Raw genomic sequence first — 27,814 nt, forward strand, 5'->3', positions numbered from 1 at the left:
CTCTTATTTAGTTTCAATTTAGTTTATTAATTTAAGGTTAGCTAAATAATTGTTCTTGAGTTAGATTTGTAATATATATTCTGTCGTAAGATATCCTTACTTGTTATTAAAACTTGACATGTATACTTACAACAATATTTTGTTTAAAGAATATATTAAATTGTTATAAATTATTGTGATGAAAAAACTCGATAAGCTAGATTAGATAGAAAATCGTTATTTTCATATATAATGTATTATAAGTTCAAAATATGCATAAATTATATCGTCAACGTTTCATTTACGACCAAGAAAGTATACTATTGATACTAAATATAATGATAAAATATTTGTATTCATTAAAAAAAGAAGACAAATAACTAAACAAAAAAAAATCATACAACGAATAGTAAATTATTTAAAAATAAACACATGAAAATATGCAAGTATATGTGATTAATATCATGAGTTTATAAAAAAATATAAATTTCATTTTTATTTATTATATCAACTAATTTTATCTCAAATAAAATCGTTTCCAGGTGCTACGCACATATATATTTTTAATATATATATGGTGACACTGACCTATTGAATGTGATGAAGCATATCGAAATTGTATATGTAATAGACGAGTGTCACACATCATTAATGGTGGACACAGTTGGTGTGCAGGATAAAAAAAAAAAAAAAAAAACTATATGTATATAAGCTTGTCGATTATGGATCGCCGTCAGTAGCAGAACAATCAATGCACTACTAATATTTCACCTGCCATACGGAGCAAAATTCATTTCGGATCTATTATGATTTTATATATATATATAAAGCAAACAATTTGTGAATTATATATGCAAATTAATTAAGAACGGGCTCCAAGGTTGAAGTGAAAGCAAATGCAGACAAAGTTTTAGGAAAGCACAAGGGAATCGAGCATCATTCTCCAAGGCGATGGCAAATCTGTTGGCTCTGTTCATTTGGTTAAGTTTTCTCCAGGTACCTACCTACCTACCTACCAGCATCAGTTCATATAGTAATTAAGTTATTTGTTGATAATGCATGTAGGAATATCTGACATCTCAAGCACCAAAGAAAAGATTGACCGTTGGATGAAGGGAACAAGACAGTGAGCTGCAGTGTTTGATGGAGATATCTTAAAATTTTACGAGAATTTAAAGGCAATCTGTCTGAGAATTCCAAGGGAGATGCATGGGAATTTGGTCAAAATGGTGGTGTGAATTCCACAAGGCAAGCAAAGAGATCCCAGATCCAGATCTCGTCAAACATTTTGCTCTCAAGAATTTCCAAGATTTGGATGATTATCTTCTCAAGCCATATATAGACTCCCATCTTTCTGCTCAAGTTTGACTTGGATAATATTCTCATCATAATCATAAAATTAATTTGTTTTCAAGAAAATTATATCGGAAATCATTAATATTGCACCTTTTGATCCTCGACTCTGAAGCAAAAAAACTCAAAAACAAGGGTTAGGTGTATTTTATCAATTTATATTTTAGGGTGAAAATCTAAATTTAGTAAAAAAAAAGCATAAAATTTCCAAAGTTCAATTACACTTAATTATTGCATAATCAAACTGTTGATTTTCAGTCATAATTAAAATAAATTCATTTACGTAGCATTATTCGTTACAATAGATCCCCGATCGAGCTGTACTTTCTGACGTGCATGCATATGTTACGTGGAAATCATTACTTTCAACGTGTAAGAGATGGAGAGCCTAAAAACCAAAACCCTATCTATATATACACCAAAACCCTTGTTGTGGCCCAAAACAAAATCTCTAATCATCTAGTTTATTTACTACCAAGGTCTCAGTTTCGAGATTCAATTGTAAACTTTTCTTCCCAGCTCGAAATTTTTTTATTCTCAAAAGCAGGCACAATTCCTGCCCTTCATACTCGAGAGTCTTGATCTTGAAGAAGTGGGGCTTTCTGATCATCGATTGAAGAAATCTTGCCCCTTTGGAGTTTTTGTAGCTCTTCATCTTTAATTTGTCCCCACAACACAGTGTAGTAGCCAATTCCACATACAAATGCTCCCATCATGCTATTTTGTACATCAAAGACATTAAACTAGCTAGTATCACATAAATCTAGTGAAGGGACAACTCAGCTAATAGAGAAATTTATATGTCATGCATGGGAAAAAGTCGAAGAAGTGACTCTGTACGTTTTGCAGTTTCGAGTTTCCAACTGTTTTAAGTCTCAGTAATTTATGGTGTCGCTCGAGTGGCTGGACTACTACGACAATTCATCGATTCATATAATTAATTGTACACAGATTGTTAGAAAATGCAAAAGTTTTTCGTACCTGCCATAATGGAAAGTATCAGCAAAGAGTAAACAACCGAAAGTGCTTGCGTACGGAATTCCAAATGGCTTGAAAATGGGGACAAAATACGGCCCCTTCATGCGCGTGCACCATATTTGAACGCTACTACGAATCACACTGCTAAAAAATGCCTGCAAGTTAAAAACATTAATTAATCAATCCCAAGAATCACGTTACATGCGTGCGTGCACATATATTTCGTGTACTATAACGATGAGGAAATAGAATTAAAACTTTTTAATAATCTTACTGTTAAAATGATAATCAATAATTCTAAATTGAGCTCCAATCTCCATGCATCGAGATCCCTTTCCATAAATAAAGCTAGCACAGCCGATTGGATGGTCCCAAATAAGGTATAAAAAGTGATTATTTTCATCACTTTTGGGCACATTTTGATAGTTCCAACCTGACCCGAAAATCATCAAATACGATAAAAAGTAGATACTAATTTTTCCATATTTCCAAAAAACATTCCAGTAAATTTAACCAGGTAGTCTGTACCTGTACAATGTTCCATACGCAAAGAACAAAAGAAGCAGAAGCAAATAAAACGCATCCAAGAACCCAGTTTTCATGTATTGAAGAGAAGACGAGAAGCTGTGGAGGTGGCGGTGCCACCTCCACCACTGCCGCAGTCCTTAAGGCTAGTGAGGGTGATGTGTGGTTCTTTATTGAAGGACCTTTGTAGAGAGTGAGTGTTATCGCACCCATAAAAGATATTAAGGTGCCAATTAGTCTTGCTTGGCTACTAGGCTTTTTCCAATCAAATTTTGTTGTCCTGTCATAAGTATCACACATGCACAATCAGAGAAACTAATTAATTGATTCTTGGATATAGATAAGATTTTTGTCAAATAACTAGTCAAAATTCGATCTTTATTAATAACTTTGATTCTTTTATAATTCTAGTTTTTTTTTTCCTGGGCGTTGATATGACCATTTCACGTCAACAATAATCGACGCTACAACAGCAATATATAGTGTCGCGCTAGCACTTTGACCAAATAATAATATAAAAAAAAAGAAACAGAATTATTGGAGTAAGACTAAATTTTGATTAGTTAGAAGACCAAAATTACAATTAGATCAACATACCGTACTAGTGTTTGTAATTTCTCGTAAACAACAAATTAATATGTGATCCTATTTTTGAATGCTCATCGCTCCAATTTTTTGTTGAGATGTACGTCATGTAATAGGGTGAATGGAAGTTGGTGCATATTACTAATTTATAACACGAAACAATATATAACATAATAACTAAGTGATGAACAAATGTATATATATGTCGACAAAAATATAACGGGTGGCAAGATTCCTCAATATACCTTTGAATATATAGGCCCACACACATACTTGCTTCCTGAAATGTGGTTCTGATACAACCACCACATATTTGTCCTTAGAGTAATAATTGATATTTCCATCAGTTAATTAATTAGCGAAATAAACAGTGGTTATAATCCTTCTCTCCAAATTAATATTTTTTTATGAAAATATTAATAATAATAATAACCTTAGGAATATTGCTAAAATGAAAGAGAGAGCAGGAATCTGGTTAGCCATGCCACAAGCCACAATAGGAGAGCTGTAACTTAGACCAACAAATGCAAGATTCTGAGCTATCGTCACCCTGCAGTGCACCAAATATTGCTAATTAATTCCCACTATATTACATATGCATGTCTTCGATGATCGAGAGAGAGAGAGAGAGAGAGAGAGACACTGTACTAACCCGATCAATCCAAGTAAGAAGACTCGCAGTAGAAAACGTAAATTCAAGAATGGCTCTTCCGATCTGTAACAACAATTAATTCATGATGCTCCTGCAAACCTAGACCTAAAGACTTCCAAATTAATATAACATATATGTGAATCGCCATACCTATAATCATCTTTATCGTAGAAGTATGAATACGGAACAAGTAATATTGATCCCAGAGCATTCGTATACACAACGAAGACAAAAGGGCTCATCCCTCTAGCCATGGCAGTGCTAGCCATTATTGTTAAAACGATAATGCAACCCTCCACTAATACCATGGCGCCCGCCGCCGCCTTCAAACCACCTCCAGTAGTCTCTCTCATCCCTTCTCTCTCCTTTTTTCTTTCTTAATTGCGTTTTTAGCTGATCGATTTAGTTTCTCCTTTATTAATATGATGGAAACATCCGATTTTTTGAATGAAAAAGGAGAAAAAAAAATTGGAGGGCAACTCTTCAGAGAGGTGTGAAGCTACTTGAAGGGGAATGAGCAACTCGAGTGGCGTTCCACGCATGCGTAGGGAAGGCATACGTGATATCTTGTTCAAATATAGTATTTAATACAAAATAAAAATTAGAAACGACTATAACCATATATATCTTGTGTTTATAATTTATTGGCATGTCCAACTTAATCATGTGAATGTTTCAAACATGTACTATATATGTTGATGATATATTTTGGTTGTACAGAGTCGGTATTAACAGTTAAAAATAACGGCGCAATGAGTTTTTTTTTTGGCTAATATTATTGTATCACATGAATTATGGTGATCAGTATAATTTATTTATTTACTGACGAGCATATATTTTGTTTGTTCTCGTGGATAAAAAACTCAAACTTTAATCATCCAGCCTGAAATTATTGATGTCACAATCTGGGATATGATTTCTTTGTGGTTCACATTAAAAGAGGACCTACCAAGAAAGATGGATGAACCCTTCCCAACACTTGTCACTACAAAAAATATATATTGTCCGCTTGCAGCTGTATATCAACGTGCTGCTGCGGATCGACCGTAACGACAAGATTACATTCCATTCATGAGGTATTAAGTTCGAAATTTCATATTTCGAATCTGATTATATCTTGTTTAGATTCGAGTTTTTTATACTGTATGTTAATTAATAAGGTTGAGCGACGATGTTTGTGATATCTACGACGAAAGTGAATAAGGTTGAGCTTATTTATGATTGAATTGTAATTTGGATAATTAAGTATATTTATGCATGCTATGGTGATTCAATATTCTATACCAAATTCCCACATTTCTACAATCTAAAAAAGCATTTTGAATTCACTCATAGATCCTCATTGAAATTCCTCGCTATCAAAAAGCTTCTTCCACCATTCTCTCTTCGACGTGGCAGAACATATAGAACAGAAACTTGTACGCATAGGAATCCATCACCTCACTGGTATTATAGGCATTAAGAGAACCTCGCGTTTCACCATCTAGAGAGAGTAATATATGAAAACTCGATCAATAAAACAATCTGATTCAACGAATATATTCTATAAATCTATGCCATTACTCATGTGTGAGTGCGGCGCAGAAAATACGCATAAAAATAATAATGAACTATTCCTTCATGTCAAAGAACGGGAAGAAACCATCAATGCCGTCTCTTTCACCACAGAGGTGTCGGATATTTAGCATGAGCTGTCTTGAGGGTTAACTGTTGACCTACAAGCTGTGGTATTGTCTCCTAAAAATGACTCCTAGCTTGGTACTTTCCCCATTATCCAGAATTTCATTGTCAACTATTACATATAAAATGAAAAGGCTCAATAAGACTCAGTTTATGATGACTTGTTGAAGAATCACAACCAGATGTAATATTCTTTAAAAAAACAAAAAACAAAAGAAAAACTAAAAAAGTCTCGCTGAACTTGAAATTCAATAGCAATGTCAACGCTCGTTCTGATATTTTTCTCTATAGCCATCTGCATTATATTTTATTGACGGTGGGGATATATTCTCATTGCTAACATACGTTAGAAGTACTGCTAACCAAGAGAAGATGGAAACTGGTTGGTATCCATTTGGTTTCAAGTGTGTAATGTGTTGTGTCAATGGAAAATAAAAGAATCCCAACCAGATGTAATATTCTTTTATAAAAAAATAGAAAAAGAAAACACTAAAATTGTCATTGAACTTTAAATTAAATAGCAAACATAACTAAAAAATGAACTTCCATTTCAGTAGCAATGTCAATCTCGTGCTGGTATTTTTCTCAATATCCATTTTCATTCTATTTTATTGACAGTAAGTGATATATTCTCATAGTCATTGCTACATGTACATACGTAAGAAATCATGCTAAGACGGAGAAGATTAAAACTGGCTGATATTCATTTGGAGTTAAGTGTGTTGTGTCAATGGAAAATTACACTGAAGGAATTTATCACAACACTGTCCTAAACAAGGTATGTAAAAAAAAATTGGTTTTACTTAAATTCTAGGTGTAATTACTTTCATGAATGAAAATCTCAAAACAACATAATTTTCTAATTAATATAGATATCTTAAAACTGAAGTCCATCAAAAAAGTCAAATCAGACACTAGCTAAACATTTATAAATTAAGCCAAAAAATCAATACGTACAAATACTAATAGAAATATTCCGAAACCAATATATTGCACATAGCTGAGAATAAAAAGATCAAACAAATTTGAGTCCTGGGATAATTTAGTCATCCTAGTAATCTCAGCAAGTTCACAGTACACCGACATATATTTACGTACACTAGGAATGATCATGTGCGATGCACGCAGGTGACTAATAATAAAAAAATAAAGATTTAGACAATTTTTAAAATCGTTTGAATAACATCTTGTTTATAAGTATTTATTAATCTAAATATATCAAAACACAATAAATAAAAATACATGATGACGATAAATCAAATATATTCATTTATTTATATAACATTTTTCAATTCGTGTGATTATAACATAATGACAGCTATATCAAATTAACAAAGATATTTTTCACCTAAATATTATTCACAATAGAAAACAATAAAAATAAAATTAATAGAATAATTAATATTACTAAAACCAATATCACAGTATTTTTAAATGAAGTGCATATAGCGATTGTAAAATAAAATTCTCTTAATTAACTAAATTATCATAATGATGTTAAAATAAAACCCCTAAACTTGTTATTAAGTTAAATATTAATTTTGTTTTTGCTAACTTTTAACTCCTTGCGAATTTTGTTTAACTTTCTCATTTTTTTAAATATATATTATACATAGTTAATTTATATCATAATAGATCATTTGAAAATTAATATTGATGATTAATAATTTCATGTTAAATAAAATTTTAAAATAATATCAATCAAATAAATATGTGTAGTAAAACACATATACGTAACATTCAGTTTAAAAATATCATATATAGAAAATTTAATTTCTAACAAATAATAATAAATTAGCACTATATTTCATATTTGTTATAAGGATTATTTTAATTTAAAAAATTATAAAGATTATCTCATAAATTTAATACAAAAGTATAAAGTAATTTTCATTCTTTTTAGTTTATCATTAATTTCTTTTTATATGAATAAATTTGAAATAACTCAAAATAATCAAATTATATTGCAAATAAAATATTAAAAATTTTTACAAAAGAGCATATAGAATCTACATGGTGTCAATGTCCATTTTCATTGGAAAAGTACCATAAAAAATGACATTTTCTAAAGTTTGATATGTGTATTAAGACATTAATTAAATATCACAATTTATGAAATTACAAATAAAATAGAGTATCATATTAATGTGTTTGTAATATTTGTCGTCCATTCGACTAAAATAATCAAATAAAGTTATTAACTTTCTCCTTTTTTTAAATATATATTATACATAGTTAATTTATATCATAATAGATCATTTGAAAATTAATATTGATGATTAATAATTTCATGTTAAATAAAATTTTAAAATAATATCAATCAAATAAATATGTGTAGTAAAACACATATACGTAACATTCAGTTTAAAAATATCATATATAGAAAATTTAATTTCTAACAAATAATAATAAATTAGCACTATATTTCATATTTTTTATAAGGATTATTTTAATTTAAAAAATTATAAAGATTATCTCATAAATTTAATACAAAAGTATAAAGTAATTCTCATTCTTTTTAATTTATCATTAATTTCTTTTTATATGAATAAATTTGAAATAACTCAAAATAATCAAATTATATTGCAAATAAAATATTAAAAAAATTTACAAAAGAGCATATAGAATCTACATGGTGTCAATGTCCATTTTCATTGGAAAAGTACCATAAAAAATGACATTTTCTAAAGTTTGATATGTGAATTAAGACATTAATTAAATATCACAATTTATGAAATTAAAAATAAAATAAAGTATCATATTAATGTGTTTGTAATATTTGTCGTCCATTCGACTAAAATTATCAAATAAAGTTATTTTTATTTTCAATATCAATCTTTAGATCAGAAAATTGAAAAGTCACATAATAAATAAATAAAATATTAATGAAGTAATGATGAGTGAAATGGTAACTAAGTAAATTAACAATTCAAACTCATATCTTACCTAAATAAATAAATAAAACATTAATGAAGTAAAGTGAGTAAAAGGGTAACTAAGTAAATTCACAATTCAAACTCACGTATTTATAGATAGTATAGATATAGATAGTATAGATATAGATATAGATATAGATTAAACTCTTATCAATTTGTCCTGGATGAACAAGATGCTGATGGCTTATCCCATGCAAGAACCACTCAAATATTGGTACTTATCCTGGTAAAACCTATGCTTTCTTTCCAAGTTATGTTCCTCTGGTTTATATAGCACACTCTACTACAAGAATGTAATGATCTGACAATTACTAGGCTCAACTGAAGCACACCAATAAACTTAGTTGACAAGTCCTATCCACAGGAAACTCAACTTCTACAAGCCAGATTTTCAGCCAACAGCCACCCATTTGATCCTTCAGCAATTAATTTTTTATACATTCCATAAACGTAGGTTTGACAATCGGGGAAACAGGTTAAATCATCAGTAACAGCTAGCGAATTTGCTGTCCAAATATATTCTCCGAAATCAAATGTTACACTTTACGATTCATTGCATTTTGAATACATCATTATTCATGAAGATCAGTAAGATTATATAGAAAAGAGTCAAGCAAACTACCTCCAGAATGATCACAATCCCTCATGAATTTTACTGAAGAAAAAAGTCTTCCTAAGAATTTCCCGAGCTTTGGTTCGACTTCTCCAGCCGGCCATGGCGGATTCCAATTCTTTATTTTTAACTAGCGTCCTCGCACGTTTCGAATTTTTTTTTACATGTACAATTATTTTTCAGAAAAAGTAGAAACTAAATTTAAAAAATTTCCTATTTTTTATTTTTGTTAAAAAAATATTACATGAGTATAATTTTACTTTGGTTACCAAAATAGTTTCTAAGACTAGGGATTTTAGCTTAATATATGTGTATTTTGGAACTTATATGTTGGAAACATATTCAATTTTTAGCGTTTAAAGGAATGGAGTGCATATGAATTTAGAAATTGCTGCATTGAAATGAGAAGTTTGTTCCACAGGGCACGAAAACTAATAATTTACAAGCATTCTTAAATATAAATCATAGTTGATACACCATTACCACTTCAAGTGTTGAAGCATGAGGCACACTCAATATTTCCCTCGGCCCTATACAATTCCTCCTCAAAAAACGGTAACCGAAATTTATTGCCATTGTCTTTACTAAACTTGATCCTCTCTTGGCTTTTGCATATGAATGCCCAAAAATATAGGCGATGCCAGCTTCCCCAGCTTCCATAAGTTCCTGCAGCTCGATATCTTGACTTTCGGGTACAACAAAACTAACTCTTTTTCTTGGATTAATGGTGATCGATGCACACTGTATTTCTGTGAGCTCGGACGCTTCTTCCGTTCCAAGATATCCCCTGCCTTCCTCGTGTAACTGCCAAGGTGTTCCTACTACAGAAATTTGTTCACTCTCGTCTCTTGTCGAATCTTTTCCAGTCCGGATATACTCAGCTAGGCTACACACAAGATCGTTCTCAAACTGTAAATCGTCTTTCTCAGCATCACGATATCCATAACGAACAATGCATCTATAAATACGGTGCTTTCTTGGACCAATGCGTCCCACAAGAAACCGTTGTTCCTGCTTAACATGTGGGATAGGGACCCATTTTACACACACAAAAACCAGGACTTGGTGGAAGGCTGGAAGATTGGTGACGAAATGCGAAAAGATAGCTGGGATTCCAGATACAAGTTCAGTTTATACGAGCCCAATTCCACGAACTCGTACAATTCCCAGACTTGGGCCAAGGGACAGGAGCCAGTCGACAGAGACCTTGTTTTCCACATCAAATTCATACGTTTTCAGCGTCCCATAGCGCCAGACACACACCACTATCATGAATATGACAGAAAAGGCAACCGGAACCCAGGGTCCTTCTAAAAATTTAATTATGGAATCAGAGAAATACAAGGCTTCTACGGTCCCGAAAACTAAGGCAAAACAAATCGCAAGAAAATCATTCTGGTGCCAGCACAGAACCATAACTAGCGACATTAAGCAAGTTGTGACTAGCATGCCAGATATAACAGCCAGACCTGAATTAAAAATTATCATGAACTTCAGCTGACAAGAAAATGGAAAAAACACCGACTCTTTATTCACATACAAGTAGCTCCTTGAATTTTGACCTAGGAATACGAGGACCTGCATGCTGGGACAGATTTAGGAACTCAAGGGATTGGAGCGAAACGGGATGAGGGGGGCAACTGACTTGAATTTTTATTCTAATTAAATAAAGTTTCAAACTTTTTTTCTCCCCTGCCTGTGTGAGTTGATATATATGAGAAATTAGTATCGTCCACTTGACACGGGACTTCAACTTAAATGTTACCTGCAGCATTACCCATTTGCTTCGTGTCTCTGAAACCAATGGTAACAGCTAAGCACAGGAACATTAAAATCCAGTTGACATCTGGGATGTAAATCTGACCATGCATTTCTGACGATGTGTGGATTATTTTTACTCTTGGAAAGCACCCTAGAGCGGAACACTGCTTTATGATAGAAAAAGTTCCGGTAATAATGGCCTGGCTTCCAACAACTGCAGCAAGTATTGCAATAACAAGAACAGGCCATCTGAACTTCTCTGAAACAAGATCACAAAATACACCGCATTAGTGGCATGTAATTAATGGACTATAAATATCATTCCTTTAAGGTGCAAACGTAAAAGAAACTTACCAGGTACTGAGACATAAAAACAAATTCGAAAATCATTTTGAATACTAGGATGTTGAGAAAGATAAGCAGCTTGCCCCATATATGCAAGGATCAAGGATGGATAAACAAAAGATGTGAAGGCTATCTGCAAATCCCAGAGGGGTATTGAAGTAGGAATTAATTTCTGGTAGCAAAATTCAAAGAAGACGTGTAGGTGAAAAACTTATATAATTTCACAAGCCACATAATGAGCTAAAAAATATTCGCTGTCGCGATTGAATGTATGGAGCAAAACATCCAATAAAGAGCATTTATAACATAAGATCAGATAGAAATATTAATCACGAATTAACTGAAGCTAGTTTGTACCTTAATTGACCACTGGGAAAAGTGTCCTAGATCAGCAAACATCGCCTCTGAACCTGGGACAATTGAATTTATGCGTTAGAGGATCTCAAACAGGAAAGAAAAATGACATAAAATGCCTTGATAATATCCAGTGGATTCACTTGCCTGTCATGCACAATATGATTCCACCCAAGGACATCAAGCCTCGTCGTTGTATTTTCTTTAGAAATTTGTACATGTAATATGGAGATAGAGCTTGATAAACATGGGGATTCCAGTGAAAAATATTGTATAGACCAATAGAACTGATGCACAAAAGCCATATTACGACCACAGGCGCAAACAAGAAACCGACCCTATGGGTGCCATAGTGTTGAAGGGCAAACAAGGCCATCAGTATGAAACAAGCCAGTGGAAGTTCTACATCTGCAAAATTATTGCATTTGAGAAACATTGAGATACGTCGTCTGAGAGTTGAGCAATAATCATACCCAATAAACAAAAATAGTTTAGTGTAGACTAGTAGCCCACTGGTCCATGAATTCAAGAGATCAAAGAACTCTATCGAGGAGATGACCAGAAAAAGTTGAAGACCTTACACTGGTGGTGGTCTTTCGATGTGGCAAACTCAACACCAGAAACCGCGGAAAAAACTACAGCAATAGCAGCACAGATCAATCAGATAAAGCATAGCACCTCCAATCGCGAAAATAAATCAACTTGAAACAGAAGCCGCACCCGAAATTGCCGGAGACAGTATACCATCCCCAATAACCATGCAAGCACCAAGAAGAGCTAATACTAGCAAAAATCTTTGCAAAACTCTATTTTTCTCCAGAGAAGATTTTAGCCTGGCCCCAAAAGTGGATGATGTGGGAGGTGTAATACTTTTCATGTGGGCCCACAAGTTCTCATCTGCTAACTGGTAACTCGGCAATGAATTCATTTTGGCATGTCTGCATAAAAGCGAATACAGGACAAAAAGTTCCTCCTTCTCCATCATCATCAGCTCTCAGCACAATGAACGCATATTTCAGAAGCGGAATTAAAGTCAGTGTCCAAAAGATAAAGGAAAGAGCACCAAATATCTCATCGTTGCTCTCAGGATGAGCAATATCTCCAGCAAAAGCAGTATGGTAAACATATAACGGCGACGTACTCAAATCTCCGTACACAACACCCAAACTTTGATAAGCCAATGTTAATATCGTTCTCCAAGATTGTTTCTGTAAAAATCCAATCAGAAGAAGAACCTCAAAAAAATGAAGCTTAAAATACATGGTTTAAAAAAAACTAACCTTGACGAGGTCACGAGAAATCCCGCTTTCCATATCCATTTAGAATCCTGTCGGGTCAGAAGAAAATTCGACAAAGATTCATCTGCCAACCGACACAACACCACTTGAGAATTTTCAAGAAAACTCAAACGGTGACACGAACACAGCAAGTCCAACAACATCCAGAGAAACAAACATGACAAAAAACAACAGGAAAAATTTGATGATAAAAAAAGAAAAAGAAAAAGAACGGTCAACAATTGGAATGAGTAATATTTTGGGTTGGTGCGTCAACTTTTCACTTTCTCGAGAATCAGAGAGCTTTTTATATATATATATATATATATATATTTTATTAAAGATAATATTATACTTTTGTTTTTAATTTTGTTTTTTATTTTGTTTTTTTAAAAAAATTCAATTCACACACTTTTATTTTTATTTTTTTATTTCAACAATTCAAATATTAATTTAGTCCTTCCATAATTTGTCAAATTTCATTTTAATTCATCAATATTCAATAATGATAAAAATGATTATACACGCATATATCGTGTGTGCAGAATAACTAGTATACATGAAATGGGAGAGTGAAGATCCTTATCCCCACCACCCTCTTATTATCGAAAATAAATATTATTATATTACTTGACGTGGATACACTTGCAATTGATCTTCCCTAATATCATAATTTTCATCGATTACAATTATAAATTGTTTGGAGTCCGATTGAGGTTGACAAATTGTCGCATAAGAAAAAGTTTCCCACTTGCTTGGGGTTGGGCATATTTTATTTAGAAACGTGCGTGAGGACTTGATTATTTAAATAATAGATTACATAATCACCGGTTAACATCGAAAGATCAAGATCTCTATCCATATATATTAGTTATTTTGCACACGCGATGTGTATATACAGTCTTTATTATCATTATCGATGGACTAAAGTGAAATTTGACAAATTATGGAAGGACTAAATTGATATTTGAATTTTCAAATAAAAAAATAAAAATAAAAGTGTGTATTGAATTGTTTTTAAAAAAAAAAACAAAAACAAAAGTGTAATATTAGTATAATATAAGAGTAAAGTTCCAAGAAAAAGTTGGTGTCTTTCCTAGGTGGTTACTATCATGCCCTCAAACGTAATAAAATAGAATATATATATATATACATATATGTATGTATATATCTATTCTTCTATTCTATCTTATTAAGTGTGAGAACATGATAGTAACCACCTAGGGGGTACCAACTTTTTCTTCCAAGTTTACCATCATATGATACTAATATTACAAATTTTTTTTTAACTTCAACACACATTTTTTTTATTTCAACAATTCAAATATCAATTTAGTCCCTCTATAATTTGTCAAATTTCACTTTATTCCATCGATAATGATAAAAATGAATATACACACACGCATCGCGTGTAGAGAGTAACTAGTATATATGTAATTCGTGGATGGATCGGATCCCAACAACCATCTTTTATTTTGTAAACCAACCGTAGACGCGTCTCAAATTTATATCACACATCCAATTTAGATAAAAAGAAAATGGGAAATATAATATGTATTAAAATCGAGACACGTCTTTATATGTATGTATATATATGATCTCCAGTTGAATAATGAATCACCATCATTAATTAATGGCAACTATGTGTGTGCAAACAATAAATACTTATTGATCAATATATACTACTTCTCCACAGGCCTTGAAAAATACTCCTTATTTTCCCCCTTCCATTAGTTATCTAACATAAATCACGTTTATACATATATTGGATATTCTAAAATTTAACGACATTTTAAAAGATTCCAAAGAAACTGCAACAAACATTCACAAGTTTTGAGTTAATGTACCATTTATATGAATTGAAAGAAACGAAGCTCAATATTAATGTAGGGACAAAATAAAACTTTCAGCAGCATTTCTAAGTCATTTTTCTCTAATATATATCACAATCATCAAAGAATCTCAGTCTTGTATCCACAGGTACCTTTCAGTGTCGGCAGGAACATTTAGGCAAGGAGCATTTAATGGGAACAATATGTGCCAGCATAATTTGAAGAGAATTTGAACACCGCAGCTGACTTCTGAAATGAGAGATGAAGATTCACACTGGATGATCCATCTATAAATAGAGGCATCATTCGGCATTTTTTAAGTATCCCATTCACAAGTTTCTTCTTGTGTTTTATTATTCCTCTTATTAGTTCTATAATATTTGTGAGATGTTTGTTCTCCTGTATTAAGAGAGTGTGTGATCTCTTTGGAAACACAGTGAGTGACTTGTACATCACAAAATATTATATTGAAATTCTTTTCATCTTGCCCGTGGTTTTTACCCTAATAATTTTTAGGGCTTTTCCACGTAAATCTCGGTGTCCAGTTTATTCTTTATTTTCAGGGTTTTATTATCTCAAATTCCGCACGTGGGATCAACAAGTGGTATCAGAGCCTTGGTTTAAAATTTATTAAAATTCTGAGTATGCTCTGTGGTTGCAGCCTAGACTGATCTTCCACATCAGAAAAGATTTTTTGAGATTTTTTATTTAAGGCGGGATTATTTTGTCCGGTCTACTAAAATTGTTGTAGACATAATGGCGGGAAGGTACGAGATATCAAAGTTCAATGGAAGCAATTTTATGCTGTGGAAAATAAAGATACAAGCAGTTTTAAGAAAGGAGAATTGCTTGGCGGCTATTGGAGATAGACCGGTAGAGATTACGGATGATGGAAAGTGGAATGAGATGAATGATAATGCTGTTGCCAATTTACACTTGGCTATAGCAGACGAAGTTTTGTCTAGTATCTCTGAGATAAAAACAGCCAAAGTTATATGAGATACTCTGACAAAGATGTACGAGGTCAAGTCCCTACACAACATGATTTTCCTAAAGAGAAGACTTTATACTCTTCGGATGGCGGAATCCTCATCGATGACCGACCATATCAACACACTAAATACCCTATTTGCCCAACTCACTTCCATGGGGCATAAAATAGGGGAAAATGAACGTGCAGAGCTTCTATTTCAAAGTCTACCAGATTCATATGATCAACTTATCATCAACATAACCAACAATATTCTTATGGGCTTTCTAAGATTCGACGATGTCTTAACTGTGGTTCTCGGAGAAGAAAGCCGGCGCAAGAATAAGAAAGATAGGTTGGTAACCTCGAAGCAGGCAGAGGCTTTACCGATGCTAAGAGGAAGATTCATGGACCGTGACTCCAGTGGGAGTCAAAGGCGAGGTAGATCAAAGTCGAGAAGTAAGAAAAAAAATATTTATTGCTTTAAATGTGGCGGTAAAGGGCACTTCAAGAGAGAGTGTACGAGTATCGATAAAAGTTCTCAAGGAAATGTGGCCAGTACTTCAGACAGTGGTGAAATATTATTCAGCGAAGCGGCAACTGTTGCAGAAGACAGACACAAGTTTTGTGACAGATGAATTATGGATTCAGGAGCGACGTGGCACATGACATCTCGGAGAGAATGGTTTGATCATTATGAACCAGTCTCAGGAGGATCTGTATTCATGGAAAATGATCATGCCTTGGAAATCGCTGGGGATCGGTACTGTCAAAATTAAAATGTTTGATGGCACCATTCGCACCATACAGGAGGTACGACATGTGAAAGGACTGACGAAAAAATCTTTTGTCCTTGGGACAATTGGATGACATCGGATGCAAAGCTCGGATCGAGAACGGGATCATGAAAATTGTGAAGGGCGCGCTTGTGGTTATGAAGGCGGAAAAGGTTGCTGCAAATCTGTATGTACTTTTGGGAGAAACACACAAAGAGGCAGGAGCTAGCTGTTGCATCAAATGGTTCGGAAGAAGAATTAACAATGTTATGGCATAGAAAGCTCGGGGCATATGTCAGAACGGGGGTTGAAAATTCTCTCAGAACGGAAGCTGCTGCCGGGACTTACGAAAGTGTCACTACCCTTTTGTGAGCATTGTGTTACCAGTAAACAACACAGATTAAAGTTTGGCACTTCTACTGCCAGGAGCAAAAGCATATTGGAGCTGATTCATTCGGATGTTTGGCAAGCACCGGTTGTATCCTAGGAGGAGCGAGATACTTTGTCTCGTTCATTGATGATTTCTCTAGGAGATGTTGGGTGTATCCAATCAAGAAGAAATCAGATGTTTTCCAAGTCTTCAAAGATTTCAAAGTGCGGGTTGAACTTGATTCTGAAAAGAAAATCAAGTGTCTGAGGACTGACAATGGAGGAGAATATACCAGTGACGAGTTTGATGCATTTTGTCAACATGAGGGCATCAAGAGACAGTTTACGGTGGCTTACACACCTCAACAGAATGGAGTGGCGGAGCAGATGAACAGGACCTTGTTGGACAGAACAAGAGCTATGTTGAGGACTGCAGGTCTAGAAAAGTCATTTTGGGCGGAAGCAGTCAAAATCGCTTGTTATATTATCAATCGTTCTCCTTCAGTGGCGATTGATCTGAAGACTCCGATGGAGATGTGGACCGGGAAGCCGACAGATTATTCTCATTTGCAGACATTTGGAAGTCTTGTGTACGTTCTGTACAATGAGCAAGAAAGATCAAAGTTGGATTCGAAATCCAGAAGATGTATCTTCTTGGGTTATGCTGATGGAGTAAAGGGGTTTCGCTTGTGGGATCCTACTGTTCACAAGCTTGTCATCAGCAGGGATGTCATCTTCGAGGAAGATAAAGTAAAGAGAGACAAATGCACACCGAATTCAGAAACTACTATTTTTCAGGTGGAAAATAAGACGGACGAAGGTCAAGTTTCTTGTGAAGCAGTACCAGAGCACGTAGAACAAGAACATGTTGAGTCTGAGGATTTCTAATGTGAGGCAGTCAACTCGAGACAGAAGACCACCAGGTTGGCTTTCAGATTATGTCACTGAAAGCAACATTGCATTTTGTCTATTATCAGAGGATGGTGAGCCATCGAGTTTCCACGAGGCTACTCAAAGCTCGGATGTATCTTTGTGGATGATAGCAATGCAAGAAGAATTAGAGGCATTAGACAGAAATAAAACTTGGGATCTTGTTACACTACCACGAGGGAGGAAAGCCATCGGTAACAGATGGGTCTATAAGATCAAGCGAGATGGCAATAACCAAGTGGAGCGGTATCGTGCTAGATTGGTGGTAAAAGGGTATGCTCAGAAAGAAGGCATTGACTTCAATGAGATATTTTCCCCTGTGGTTCGGCTTACAACAGTCAGAGTGGTGCTGGCATTGTGTGCGGTGTTTGACCTACATCTAGAACAGCTAGATGTGAAAACGGAGTTTCTTCATGGAGATCTTGAAGAAGAAATCTATATGCTCCAGCCAGAAGGTTTTGCGAAAAAAGACAAAGAGAACTTGGTTTGCAGGTTGAAGAAATCTCTGTACGGTCTCAAACAGGCGCCGAGGTGTTGGTACAAGAGATTTGATTCCTATATCATGAGCCTTGGATACAACAGACTGAGTGCAGACCCTTGTACATATTTCAAGAGGTCTGGTGATGATTATATTATTTTGCTGTTGTATGTGGACGATATGTTGGTAGCAGGCCCCAACAAAGATCAAGTCCAAGGATTGAAGGCACAGTTGGCTAGGGAATTTGATATGAAGGATTTGGGACCAGCAAACAAGATTCTAGGGATGCAAGTTCATCGAGACAGAAGTAACAGAAAGATTTGGCTTTCCCAGAGAAATTATTTGAAGAAAGTCTTGCAACGCTTCAACATGCAAGATAGTAAGCCAATATCGACCCCTCTTCCTGTTAACTTCAAGTTATCCTCCGAGATGTGTCCTAGCAGTGAAGCAGAGAGGATGGAGATATCTCGAATACATTATGCATCAGCAGTGGGAAGTTTGATGTTCGTCATGATCTGTACAAGACCGGACATTGCTCAAGCAGTGGGAGCAGTTAGTCGGTATATGGCGAATCCTGGACGAGAGCTTTGGAGCACTGTTAAGAGGATCCTTAGGTACATTAAGGGTACCTCGAATGCTATATTATGTTATGGAGGATCGGATTTTACACTCAGGGGCTTTGTCGATTCAGATTATGCAGATGATCCTGATAAGAGGAAATCTACTACTGGTTATGTGTTTACACTTGCGAGGGGAGCAGTAAGCTGGGTTCAAAACTGCAGACAATTGTGGCGTTATCTACAACAGAGGCAGAATACATGGCAGCTACTCAAGGTTGCAAGGAGGCAATATGGATTAAAAGGTTATTGGAGGAGATCGGACACAAACAAGAGAAAGTATCTTTGTTTTGTGACAGTCAGAGTGCCTTGCACATCGCAAGGAATCCAGCCTTTCATTCCAGGACTAAACACATTGGAGTTCAATTTCACTTTGTACGGGAAGTAGTAGAAGAAGGAAGCGTAGATATGCAGAAGATTCATACAAAAGATAACATATCTGATTTTCTGACCAAGCCTGTGAACACTGATAAGTTTGAGTGGTGTAGATCTTTAAGTGACCTAGCGGAAACGTAAGCAGCAGATAATGGCAAGATTGAAAGGATGAGTGGAGATGTGTTTGATTCTCAATCAAATCTCCAAGTGGGAGAAATGTCGGCAGGAACATTTAGGCAGGAGCATTTAATGGGAACAGTAAGTGCCAGCATAATTTGAAGAGAATTTGAACACGGCAGCTGATTTCTGAAATGGGAGATGAAGATTCACACTGGATGATGCATCTATAAATAGAGGCATCATTCGGCATTTTTTAAGTATCCCATTCACAAGTTTCTTCTTGCGTTTTATTTTTCCTCTTATTAGTTCTATAATATTTGTGAGGTATTTGTTCTCCTGTATTAAGAGAGTATGTGATCTCTTTAGGAACACAGTGAGTGAGTTGTACACCACAAAATATTATAGTTGAATTTTTTTCATCTTGCCCGTGGTTTTTACCCTAATAATTTTTAGGGCTTTTCCACGTAAATCTCGGTGTCCAGTTTATTCTTTATTTTCGGGTTTTATTATCTCAAATTCCGCACGTGGGACCAACATTCAGGACAAAACCAAACTAAAGCAAAAAATATAGCAAACACATCAGGCTATACAAATATCGAATACCTTTTCGCACATTTTATGAAATAAATCATATGACATTTTTATCAAATTTGTTTTCTCATAAACAAGTCATTTACGATGAGCAATATATGACATTAGAATAGGGCCTTTTGGCACACTCCACTAGGAATGCTTTAGACAGTTCGACCCCAGAATCGATTCGCCCGAACCGATTCCGGAACCGCCCCAAACCCTTTTTCTAATGGAGTGAACTGGTTTTGTTTAAAAACCGTTTGAAACCGGTTTTGGTTCCATGTGGATCCGAACTTACCGGAACCAGTTAGAATTAAAAAAAAAAATGAATTAGTTGTTGGGGCCAACGACCATGGCCAAATGTTTTTTGCATCCCCCCCACCCCGTATAAATATGCGAATAATTTTTCAACATGTTTACACAACAATCTCATTCTTCCAATTATAGATTTTTCTTCACACAATATCTTATTTGCTATTATTTTTCAACGCATGTGTTATTTGCTATTATTTACAATACACATTCACTAAATTTAATTTCGACGGAACTTTGGTGAAAATTTTGGCTATATTTCCGAATTTGACGACCTTGGCCACGAGGAGGAAAAGGATATGGAAATTGCAATCGAAGGTGTTGGGAATTTAATAGCTGAACAATATTTTTTTTTTAATTTACTAATACTATTTTAAGTTATTTTCATAATATTTCTAGACACACTTAAGAAATATTGTTTTGATATATACAAATAATACAAAGAATAATTAATTTCACATATTTCGAGTATTAATTGTAGAGTTAGTTTGAAAATTGATATTGAACTAATAAAAATTGAAATTTTATCTTATTGTTACATGTTATTGAATTGATGAAACTTAAAATATGCAAAAAAGAATTTTATCTTTAGATAAATTAGAATAGTAACACAACAAATATATTATAACTAGATATATTTTAAATATTGCTAATGTTTATAGCATAAAAAAGAAAATAATCTCGATTATGTTAGATATTTCGAGTGCCAATAATGTTGCAATTAAATACCTTAAAAGACTCATTAAGATTAATTTTTGAAGGTAATTTGTCATGTTAAATAAGCATGTCATATTATCAATGTATGTGTTACATGTGTCTTTCATGAAAGCATGACTACTGCGATAGAAAAATTCAAAGTATGTGGTAAATTATTACGTGGAAGAAGATATGATCGTGATTGGAAAACACTAGTAATTACTAACAGAATTAGATATAAGAAATTTCTACTTTCTGTTGATACTCGATGGAATTCATTGTATCACTTACTTAGTATTTTGTTACGTTTTACAAAATTACTTACACCGTATTACAACAATGCTGCGGCAGAAGCTTCAATATTGACTGAGTGTGATTATGATATTTTGAGTAAATGTGCTTCTTTGTTGAAAAGTTTTAAAGATGCAATCATGTTTCTACCTTGGCATTTCAATAGTTATTTAAATCTATTAAATATCGTACCAATATTGTTATGAGTGATGTTATTTCAAGTATGAAAGATAAATTCTGAAAATATTAGGAGACAATCTCAATTGTTCATGGCTTAACAACCTTGTTTCACCCTAGTCAAAGTGGCTTAGAAATACTTTTTTGAATATTATGCTAACTTTAAAAAGAATATTGACGATTAAAAGAAGTCAATCATGCATTCTCTTCGAGAGTTATTCGATTTGTACCCGAACGAATAGGGTGGAGCGAGTAACCAGTCGGATCCGAAGGAAGAGCCTAAATAAAAAAGCAAAATGAGAACAATAAATTTTTTTCAAAGTTTAAAATGATAAAAGTTGAAAGGAAAATTAGCAAAGATCAACGAAAGAAGCATAAAAGGATTGAAATTGAAAAAAAAAAAAAATTGAAAGCACCACCAAAGTAAATGAATTGTGGATCACCGGACAAAACCCGTGTTCTTTTCAAAAATAAATATGTGCAACTTGAAAATATCCAAATTTTCTTTGTGGAAATTCAATAGAAGAAGAAAGAAAATTGTTTAGTTACGTCTCATGACGAAAGTGAAGTGAAATTGTTCAAATTCAACTCTTGAAATTAGAAGTTTTCTTACTCAATATGCCCTTGCGTTTAATTCTATGTAGGAAATATAAACATAATATAAAATGGGAAAGATTTTTGATATGATGTCTCGACTTTTATAAAATAAATATAAAAAGAGTAGAGATATATATGTCTGCATACCTACTCTTGCACGCAGTCCCATTTTGATATATAAAGCTTTCAATTCTACAATCCTATATATATATTAAACGTTAGAAGAAGCAGCCTCCACAGCCAACTGTCTTGTCTGTCTTTGCTTGTTTCAGAACTTGCCACAGCTTGTTTCTTGAAGCTGGATCAAGTCCAGAGCTCGGCTCATCTAAGTATACAACCTGAAAAGTATTTTAGGATTTATAAACTGTAATGTAGAAATAATTCAAATATATCTCTGATAGCAAATGCTGTACTTTAGGATCCCCAATCAATGAAATGGCAACATTGAGCCTCCTCTTCATTCCTCCGCTGTATTTTCCAGAAAGTTTATCTCCCACTTGAAACAAGTCCGCACTTTTCAATGCATCATCCACCGCCTGTTCATTTTCACGTTAAAAAAAAAGAAGCATCGACTGAAAAAGTATTCAAGGGAAAGATAAAGACTAAACCAGTGATTTTTTACTTACACGAATTAAGGTGGAACCAGTGAGATTTTTTAGCCTGCCATAGAAGAGCAAGTGCTCCCTTGCAGTTAAGGTATCCCAGAGCAGGCTGATTTGTTCACACGGTTAGTGATATTTCACCATTTTTAGCAATGAGATTTAATAAAAATATAAGATAAGAAACTGCTCACTCGGTTTGTGGGCATACACCCATTTTCGAGTGTATCATATTCATTTGAGTCTGCAAATCTAGTCCCTCAATGGATGCAGTTCCTGAGGTTGGTTTCAAGAGACCAATCATCTATTTGAAGATGAAATACAGATTAGATGTCATAATTTATACTTTTCTAGTTTCAAAAAAACTTTCTGCAAGAATAAATATTGTATTTATCCTCACCATATTAATAAATGTAGTCTTTCCAGCTCCATTGGGGCCAATAATTCCGAAACATTCTCCTCGAGGTAAGGCAAGATACGCTCCTTTGACAGCAAATTTATCTGGAGTTCCATCAGTTCCAGGATACACCTTTTTGAGATCGCAGCAGATTGTAGAGTAGTTTGGATTTGGTTCAATTTGTAATTTTTTAACCTTTTCCACCTGTACAAATGAATGGAAATAATCGAACTATATAGACCATTTAGAAATCAAACAGGAAATGACTCATGATAGTTGCACTAGGCAATGACCTCTAGTGCGATATCTTCTTTCTCCATTTGCACGAAAATGTTGGGTCCTTGTCCTGTGAAACTGTGGTACTGATGATGTCGCATGGTTCTCATTTGAAACATTCTTGTAAAGGAGAAGGGTGTCACGCCCCGGGACGGGGGTTGGTTGACACCGGCGTTGCTCTCAAATTTACATTCGAAAACAACAAGCCTCAGAAGTACAAAATTCAGAAACCAATCTTTTATTCATAATAATCATTGTCTGATACAAACTCAATGATAAATGTTTTACAGCGGAAATGTAAAACCAGATTATACAATGTCTGAACAAATGCAGCGGAAAATAAATCAGAACTAAGAACAACGATCTTCATCACCAGCCCCAAAACTGAAGTTGCTCCTCTTCTTCTAACAACTCTTCATCGTTCTTATCTGAGATGAGTTTGGTGGGTGAGTGATATGATTGTCACTCAGTAAACGGGGGCGGGAATAACTCTCAGTTTTCGAAATCATTTTCATACAGAAACAGTAATACGAATAATATACAGAAATTCTCATTTTCATAAAAGAAATCAGTATTCAGTATTCGGAAATCAGTAATCAGTAATCAGATATCTGGAATCAGAAGTTTAACAAGTAAGCACTGAGCACGTTTGTGAATTTCATGGCTAAACTGATATCAGTCCCCTATATGTTCTCTCCTCTAAGAGGTGAGGCTAGTAATCAGTAATCAGTAATGTTCAGAATATATATTCTTACCATTAGTTCACTAAGTTTCAGTGCTTTAAAATCAGATATCAGAAATCAAGAATATACTTTTGCTTTAAAACAGAAATCATCAAACGGGTTTCAAGATATTTATATATAAGCCCACTTACAGTAATTTGCTAAAAGTGTTTCGGTTGAAGTCTGAAATCTGCTTCTTCTTGCTACTGGTTTCTGCTGCTCGAAAATCAGCACTCTCTTAGCTCGAAAATTCAAGTGATAATCTCAAGATTTGTGTAACCCATTTCAGAGATTTGAGAGTGTTATATATAGGCAAAATTCTGACTGTTAGCCTCCCAATTAATGGCCATAATCTGCCATTAACAATCGTTATTCCGTTTTAAATGCTTCAGTTACAAGTCATGGCTGAATTAGTAACTGTCTGCTGAAATTTAGTGCTGCTGCTGGATTCTAATCTGCTGGAAAAATACCCGCTTCTGAAATATTAGTTTCTGCTGGAATTTTTAGCTTCTGCTGAAATTTAGTGCTGCTGCTAGATTCTAATTTGCTAGTTGCTGCTACTGCTGAAATTTCAGGTTCTCACATCCCTCCCTCCTTATGAGAAGTTTCGTCCTCGAAACTTGGCTATGCATGATTTTCAAAGAGATAAGGGATATTGTTCTCGCATCTTTTCTTCCAACTCCCAAGTAGCTTCTCTTTCGGTGTGAATGGACCATTGTACTTTGACATATAGAATAGTTCGTCGCCTCAGTACTTGGTCTTTGTTATCCACAATTCGAATCGGAATTTCTTCACATTTCAGTCCTTCATTTAAATTTCCCTCAACCAACAGTGGTCCGGTCCAGCTTCAAGAATATGACTAGGATCGGAAATATATCTCCTCAGCTGCGAAACGTTGAATACATTGTTAATTCTTGACATGTCGGGTGGAAGTGCTAATCTATAAGCAAGTGTTCCCACTTTCTCAAGAATTTCAAATGGTCCGACGTATCTGGGATTCAGTTTCCCATCCTTATTGAATCGGATTACACCCTTAATGGGTGACACTTTTACATATGCCTTTTCTCCAACTTCAAATTCCACGGGTCGTCTTTTTTTATCAGCCCAGCTTTTCTGTCGATCTTGTGCAGCTTTTAATCTCTCCTTGATCAAAGAGACTTTATCCACTGTTTCTTGGATCATTTCGGGTCCAACAATGGCTTTTTCCCCTACCTCATCCCAATACAGTGGTGATCGACATTTTCGTCCATACAGAGATTCGTATGGTGCCATTCCAATACTACTGTGGTAACTATTATTGTATGCGAATTCGATTAAAGGCAGATGTTCGCTCCAATTACCACTGAAGTCTAGAGCACAAGCTCTCAACATATCTTCAAGAGTTTGAATTGTTCTCTCTGTTTGACCATCGGTCTGAGGATGATAGGTCGTACTAAGAGTAACCTTTATCCCCATAACTTGTTGAAAGCTCTTCCAAAATCGAGACGTAAACCTAGGATCTCTGTCTGATAGTATGCTAGCTGGTACTCCATGTAATCGCACGATCTCATTCATGTACAAGGTGGCTAGCTTGTCCAAATTATAATTCATGCGGACAGGTAAATGCGCAGATTTTGTGAGTCTATCGACGATTACCCATACTCCGTCATGACCTTGTCTCGTCTTTGGTAAACCCACTACGAAATCCATAGAAATATGCTCTCATTTCCATTCTGGAATTTCTAGAGGTTGCAGAAGTCTTCCAGGTCTTTGGACTTGCTGGCACACGTGACACTTGGAAACAAACATTGCCACGTCTTTCTTCATTCCACTCCACCAAAACTTTTTCTTCAAATCTCTGTACATCTTGGTAGTGCCAGGATGGACTGAAAATTTCGACTTATATGCCTCAGACATTACTTCTTGTCGAAGGTTATCGATGTCTGGTATGCACAATCGTCCTTTCATCCACAAGATTCCTTTGTGGTCCATAACGAAGTTTGGTGATTTCCCTTCTTTAGCTTGCTCTTTTAGTTTCACCAAAGCGGAATCTCTATCTTGTCTTATCTTGATAGTCTCTCGAAGGCATGGTTGTACTGAAAGTGATGTCAGGATCATCTTACTCATATTCTTTCGACTTAAAGCATCTGCTACCTTGTTGTCTTTGCCTGGGTGGTAGCTTATCGTCAAGTCGTAATCCTTCATGAGTTCAATCAATCGCCTCTGCCTCATGTTTAACTCTTTCCGAGTGAACAAGTACTTGAGGCTTTGATGATCGGTGAATATTTCACATCTAGCACCATATGAACAGTGTTTCCAAATCTTGAGTGCAAATACCTCTGCTGCTAGCTCGAGGTCATGTGTTGGGTAATTCTGTTCATACGTCTTCAACTGTCTCGATGCGTATGCAATCACCCTTCCCTCTTGCATGAGTACACATCCTAAACCTCCTTTAGATGCATCACTGTAGATGGTGAAGTCTTTGCCTTCAGTTGGCAATACTAACACCGGAGTTGAGATAGGCTTCTTCTTCAAAGTCTCGAAGCTTTGCTCACAATCTTCAGTCCATTGAAATTTAGAGTTCTTCTGTGTGAGTTTGGTGAGAGGTATTGCTATTGAAGAGAATCCTTCAACAAATTTTCGATAATAGCCTGCTAGTCCCAAGAAACTTCTAATTTCTGTCACTTTGGTCTCAGCCAATCTGAGATTGCTTCTACTTTCTTAGGGTCCACAGCTACTCCTGCTGCTGATACGATGTGACCCAAGAATGTGACGCTTTCTAGCCAAAATTTCGCATTTCTTGAACTTGGCGTATAGCTCTTTTTCTCTCAGCGTCTGGAGGGTGAGACGAAGATGTTTCTTGTGGTCTTCTTCACTTGACGAATATACTAGAATATCGTCGATGAATACCACAACAAACTTGTCAAGAAATGGCTTGAACACTCTGTTCATGAGATCCATGAATACTGCCGGAGCGTTTGTTAAACCAAACGGCATCACTGTGAACTCATAGTGTCCATATCTTGTTCTGAAGGCTGTCTTCGTAATATCGTCTGATTTGACCTTGAATTGGTGATAGCCTGACCTTAAGTCGAGCTTGGAAATGACCGTAGCTCCCTTGAGTTGGTCAAACAAGTCATCTATTCTTGGAAGCGGATACTTATTCTTGATTGTGATCTTATTCAGTTCTATGTAATCGATACACAATCTCATGCTTCCGTCCTTCTTCTATACGAACAGGACAGGAGCTCCCCACGGAGATGCGTTTGGTCGAATTTGCTTCTTATCCAACAATTCTTGAAGTTGTTCTTTGAGTTCTTTCAACTCTGCTGGAGCCATACGGTATGGTGCTTTTGAGATTGGTGTAGCCCTAGAAATCAAGTTCGGGGATTGTGCCAGGGAGTTCTTTGGGAAAGACGTCCGGAAATTCCTGAATAACTGGAATATCCTCTATCTTTAGAGTAACTTTTTTATTTACCTCGCTGATCGATCATTGCTAGTTAGACTTTCTAGGTCTGAGAAGTAGAAAGGAAGGATTTCTATTACTTATCTTTACCACGAAGTACGATTTCTTCTTGGATTGGGGTTTGGCATTCTTACTCCGACAATCTACCATTACATGATTCTTGTCCAACCAATCAATTCCCAAAGTACACTGTATAAGATCGGCACTGAATATATGCGTATCCA

The 27,814-nt window shown here is 35.0% G+C and overlaps 2 protein-coding genes and 1 pseudogene across 2 annotated transcripts; all 3 read right to left on the bottom strand.

Moving 5' to 3' along the window:
• Positions 1-1,560: 1,560 nt before the first annotated feature.
• On the bottom strand, positions 1,561-4,625 carry LOC142552592 (WAT1-related protein At1g70260-like). Its single transcript, XM_075662294.1, has 7 exons — positions 4,223-4,625; positions 4,073-4,135; positions 3,854-3,970; positions 2,839-3,115; positions 2,585-2,743; positions 2,314-2,465; positions 1,561-2,049 (listed from the first exon to the last, which is right to left on the bottom strand). The coding sequence occupies exons 1-7, from the start codon at positions 4,423-4,425 to the stop codon at positions 1,896-1,898; spliced, it is 1,125 nt and encodes a 374-aa protein (XP_075518409.1). The 5' UTR covers positions 4,426-4,625; the 3' UTR covers positions 1,561-1,895.
• A 5,074-nt stretch (positions 4,626-9,699) lies between these two features.
• LOC142552593 (potassium transporter 6-like) lies at positions 9,700-13,335 on the bottom strand (annotated as a pseudogene).
• An 8,915-nt stretch (positions 13,336-22,250) lies between these two features.
• LOC142552599 (ABC transporter A family member 10-like) lies at positions 22,251-23,555 on the bottom strand. Its single transcript, XM_075662303.1, has 6 exons — positions 23,441-23,555; positions 23,151-23,351; positions 22,945-23,054; positions 22,778-22,862; positions 22,565-22,687; positions 22,251-22,489 (listed from the first exon to the last, which is right to left on the bottom strand). The coding sequence occupies exons 1-6, from the start codon at positions 23,540-23,542 to the stop codon at positions 22,370-22,372; spliced, it is 741 nt and encodes a 246-aa protein (XP_075518418.1). The 5' UTR covers positions 23,543-23,555; the 3' UTR covers positions 22,251-22,369.
• Positions 23,556-27,814: the final 4,259 nt, after the last annotated feature.

Source organism: Primulina tabacum, chromosome 8, assembly GCF_025594145.1.
Source record: "Primulina tabacum isolate GXHZ01 chromosome 8, ASM2559414v2, whole genome shotgun sequence".
In the NCBI taxonomy this organism is placed as follows: Eukaryota; Viridiplantae; Streptophyta; class Magnoliopsida; order Lamiales; family Gesneriaceae; genus Primulina; species Primulina tabacum.

What these genes read in the sequence shown, in the direction of transcription:
- LOC142552599 (XM_075662303.1), bottom strand. Translation starts at nt 23,542, where the DNA reads ATGTTTCAAATGAGAACCATGCGACATCATCAGTACCACAGTTTCACA. An exon ending in AGACTACATTTATTAATATG is followed by an intron (nt 23,055 to 23,150) that starts GTGAGGATAAAT and finishes ATCTTCAAATAG; the next exon opens with ATGATTGGTCTCTTGAAACC. An exon ending in CTGGTTCCACCTTAATTCGT is followed by an intron (nt 22,688 to 22,777) that starts GTAAGTAAAAAA and finishes GAAAATGAACAG; the next exon opens with GCGGTGGATGATGCATTGAA.
- LOC142552592 (XM_075662294.1), bottom strand. Translation starts at nt 4,425, where the DNA reads ATGAGAGAGACTACTGGAGGTGGTTTGAAGGCGGCGGCGGGCGCCATG. An exon ending in TACGATAAAGATGATTATAG is followed by an intron (nt 4,136 to 4,222) that starts GTATGGCGATTC and finishes TTGTTGTTACAG; the next exon opens with ATCGGAAGAGCCATTCTTGA. An exon ending in GATACTTTCCATTATGGCAG is followed by an intron (nt 2,050 to 2,313) that starts GTACGAAAAACT and finishes TGTACAAAATAG; the next exon opens with CATGATGGGAGCATTTGTAT.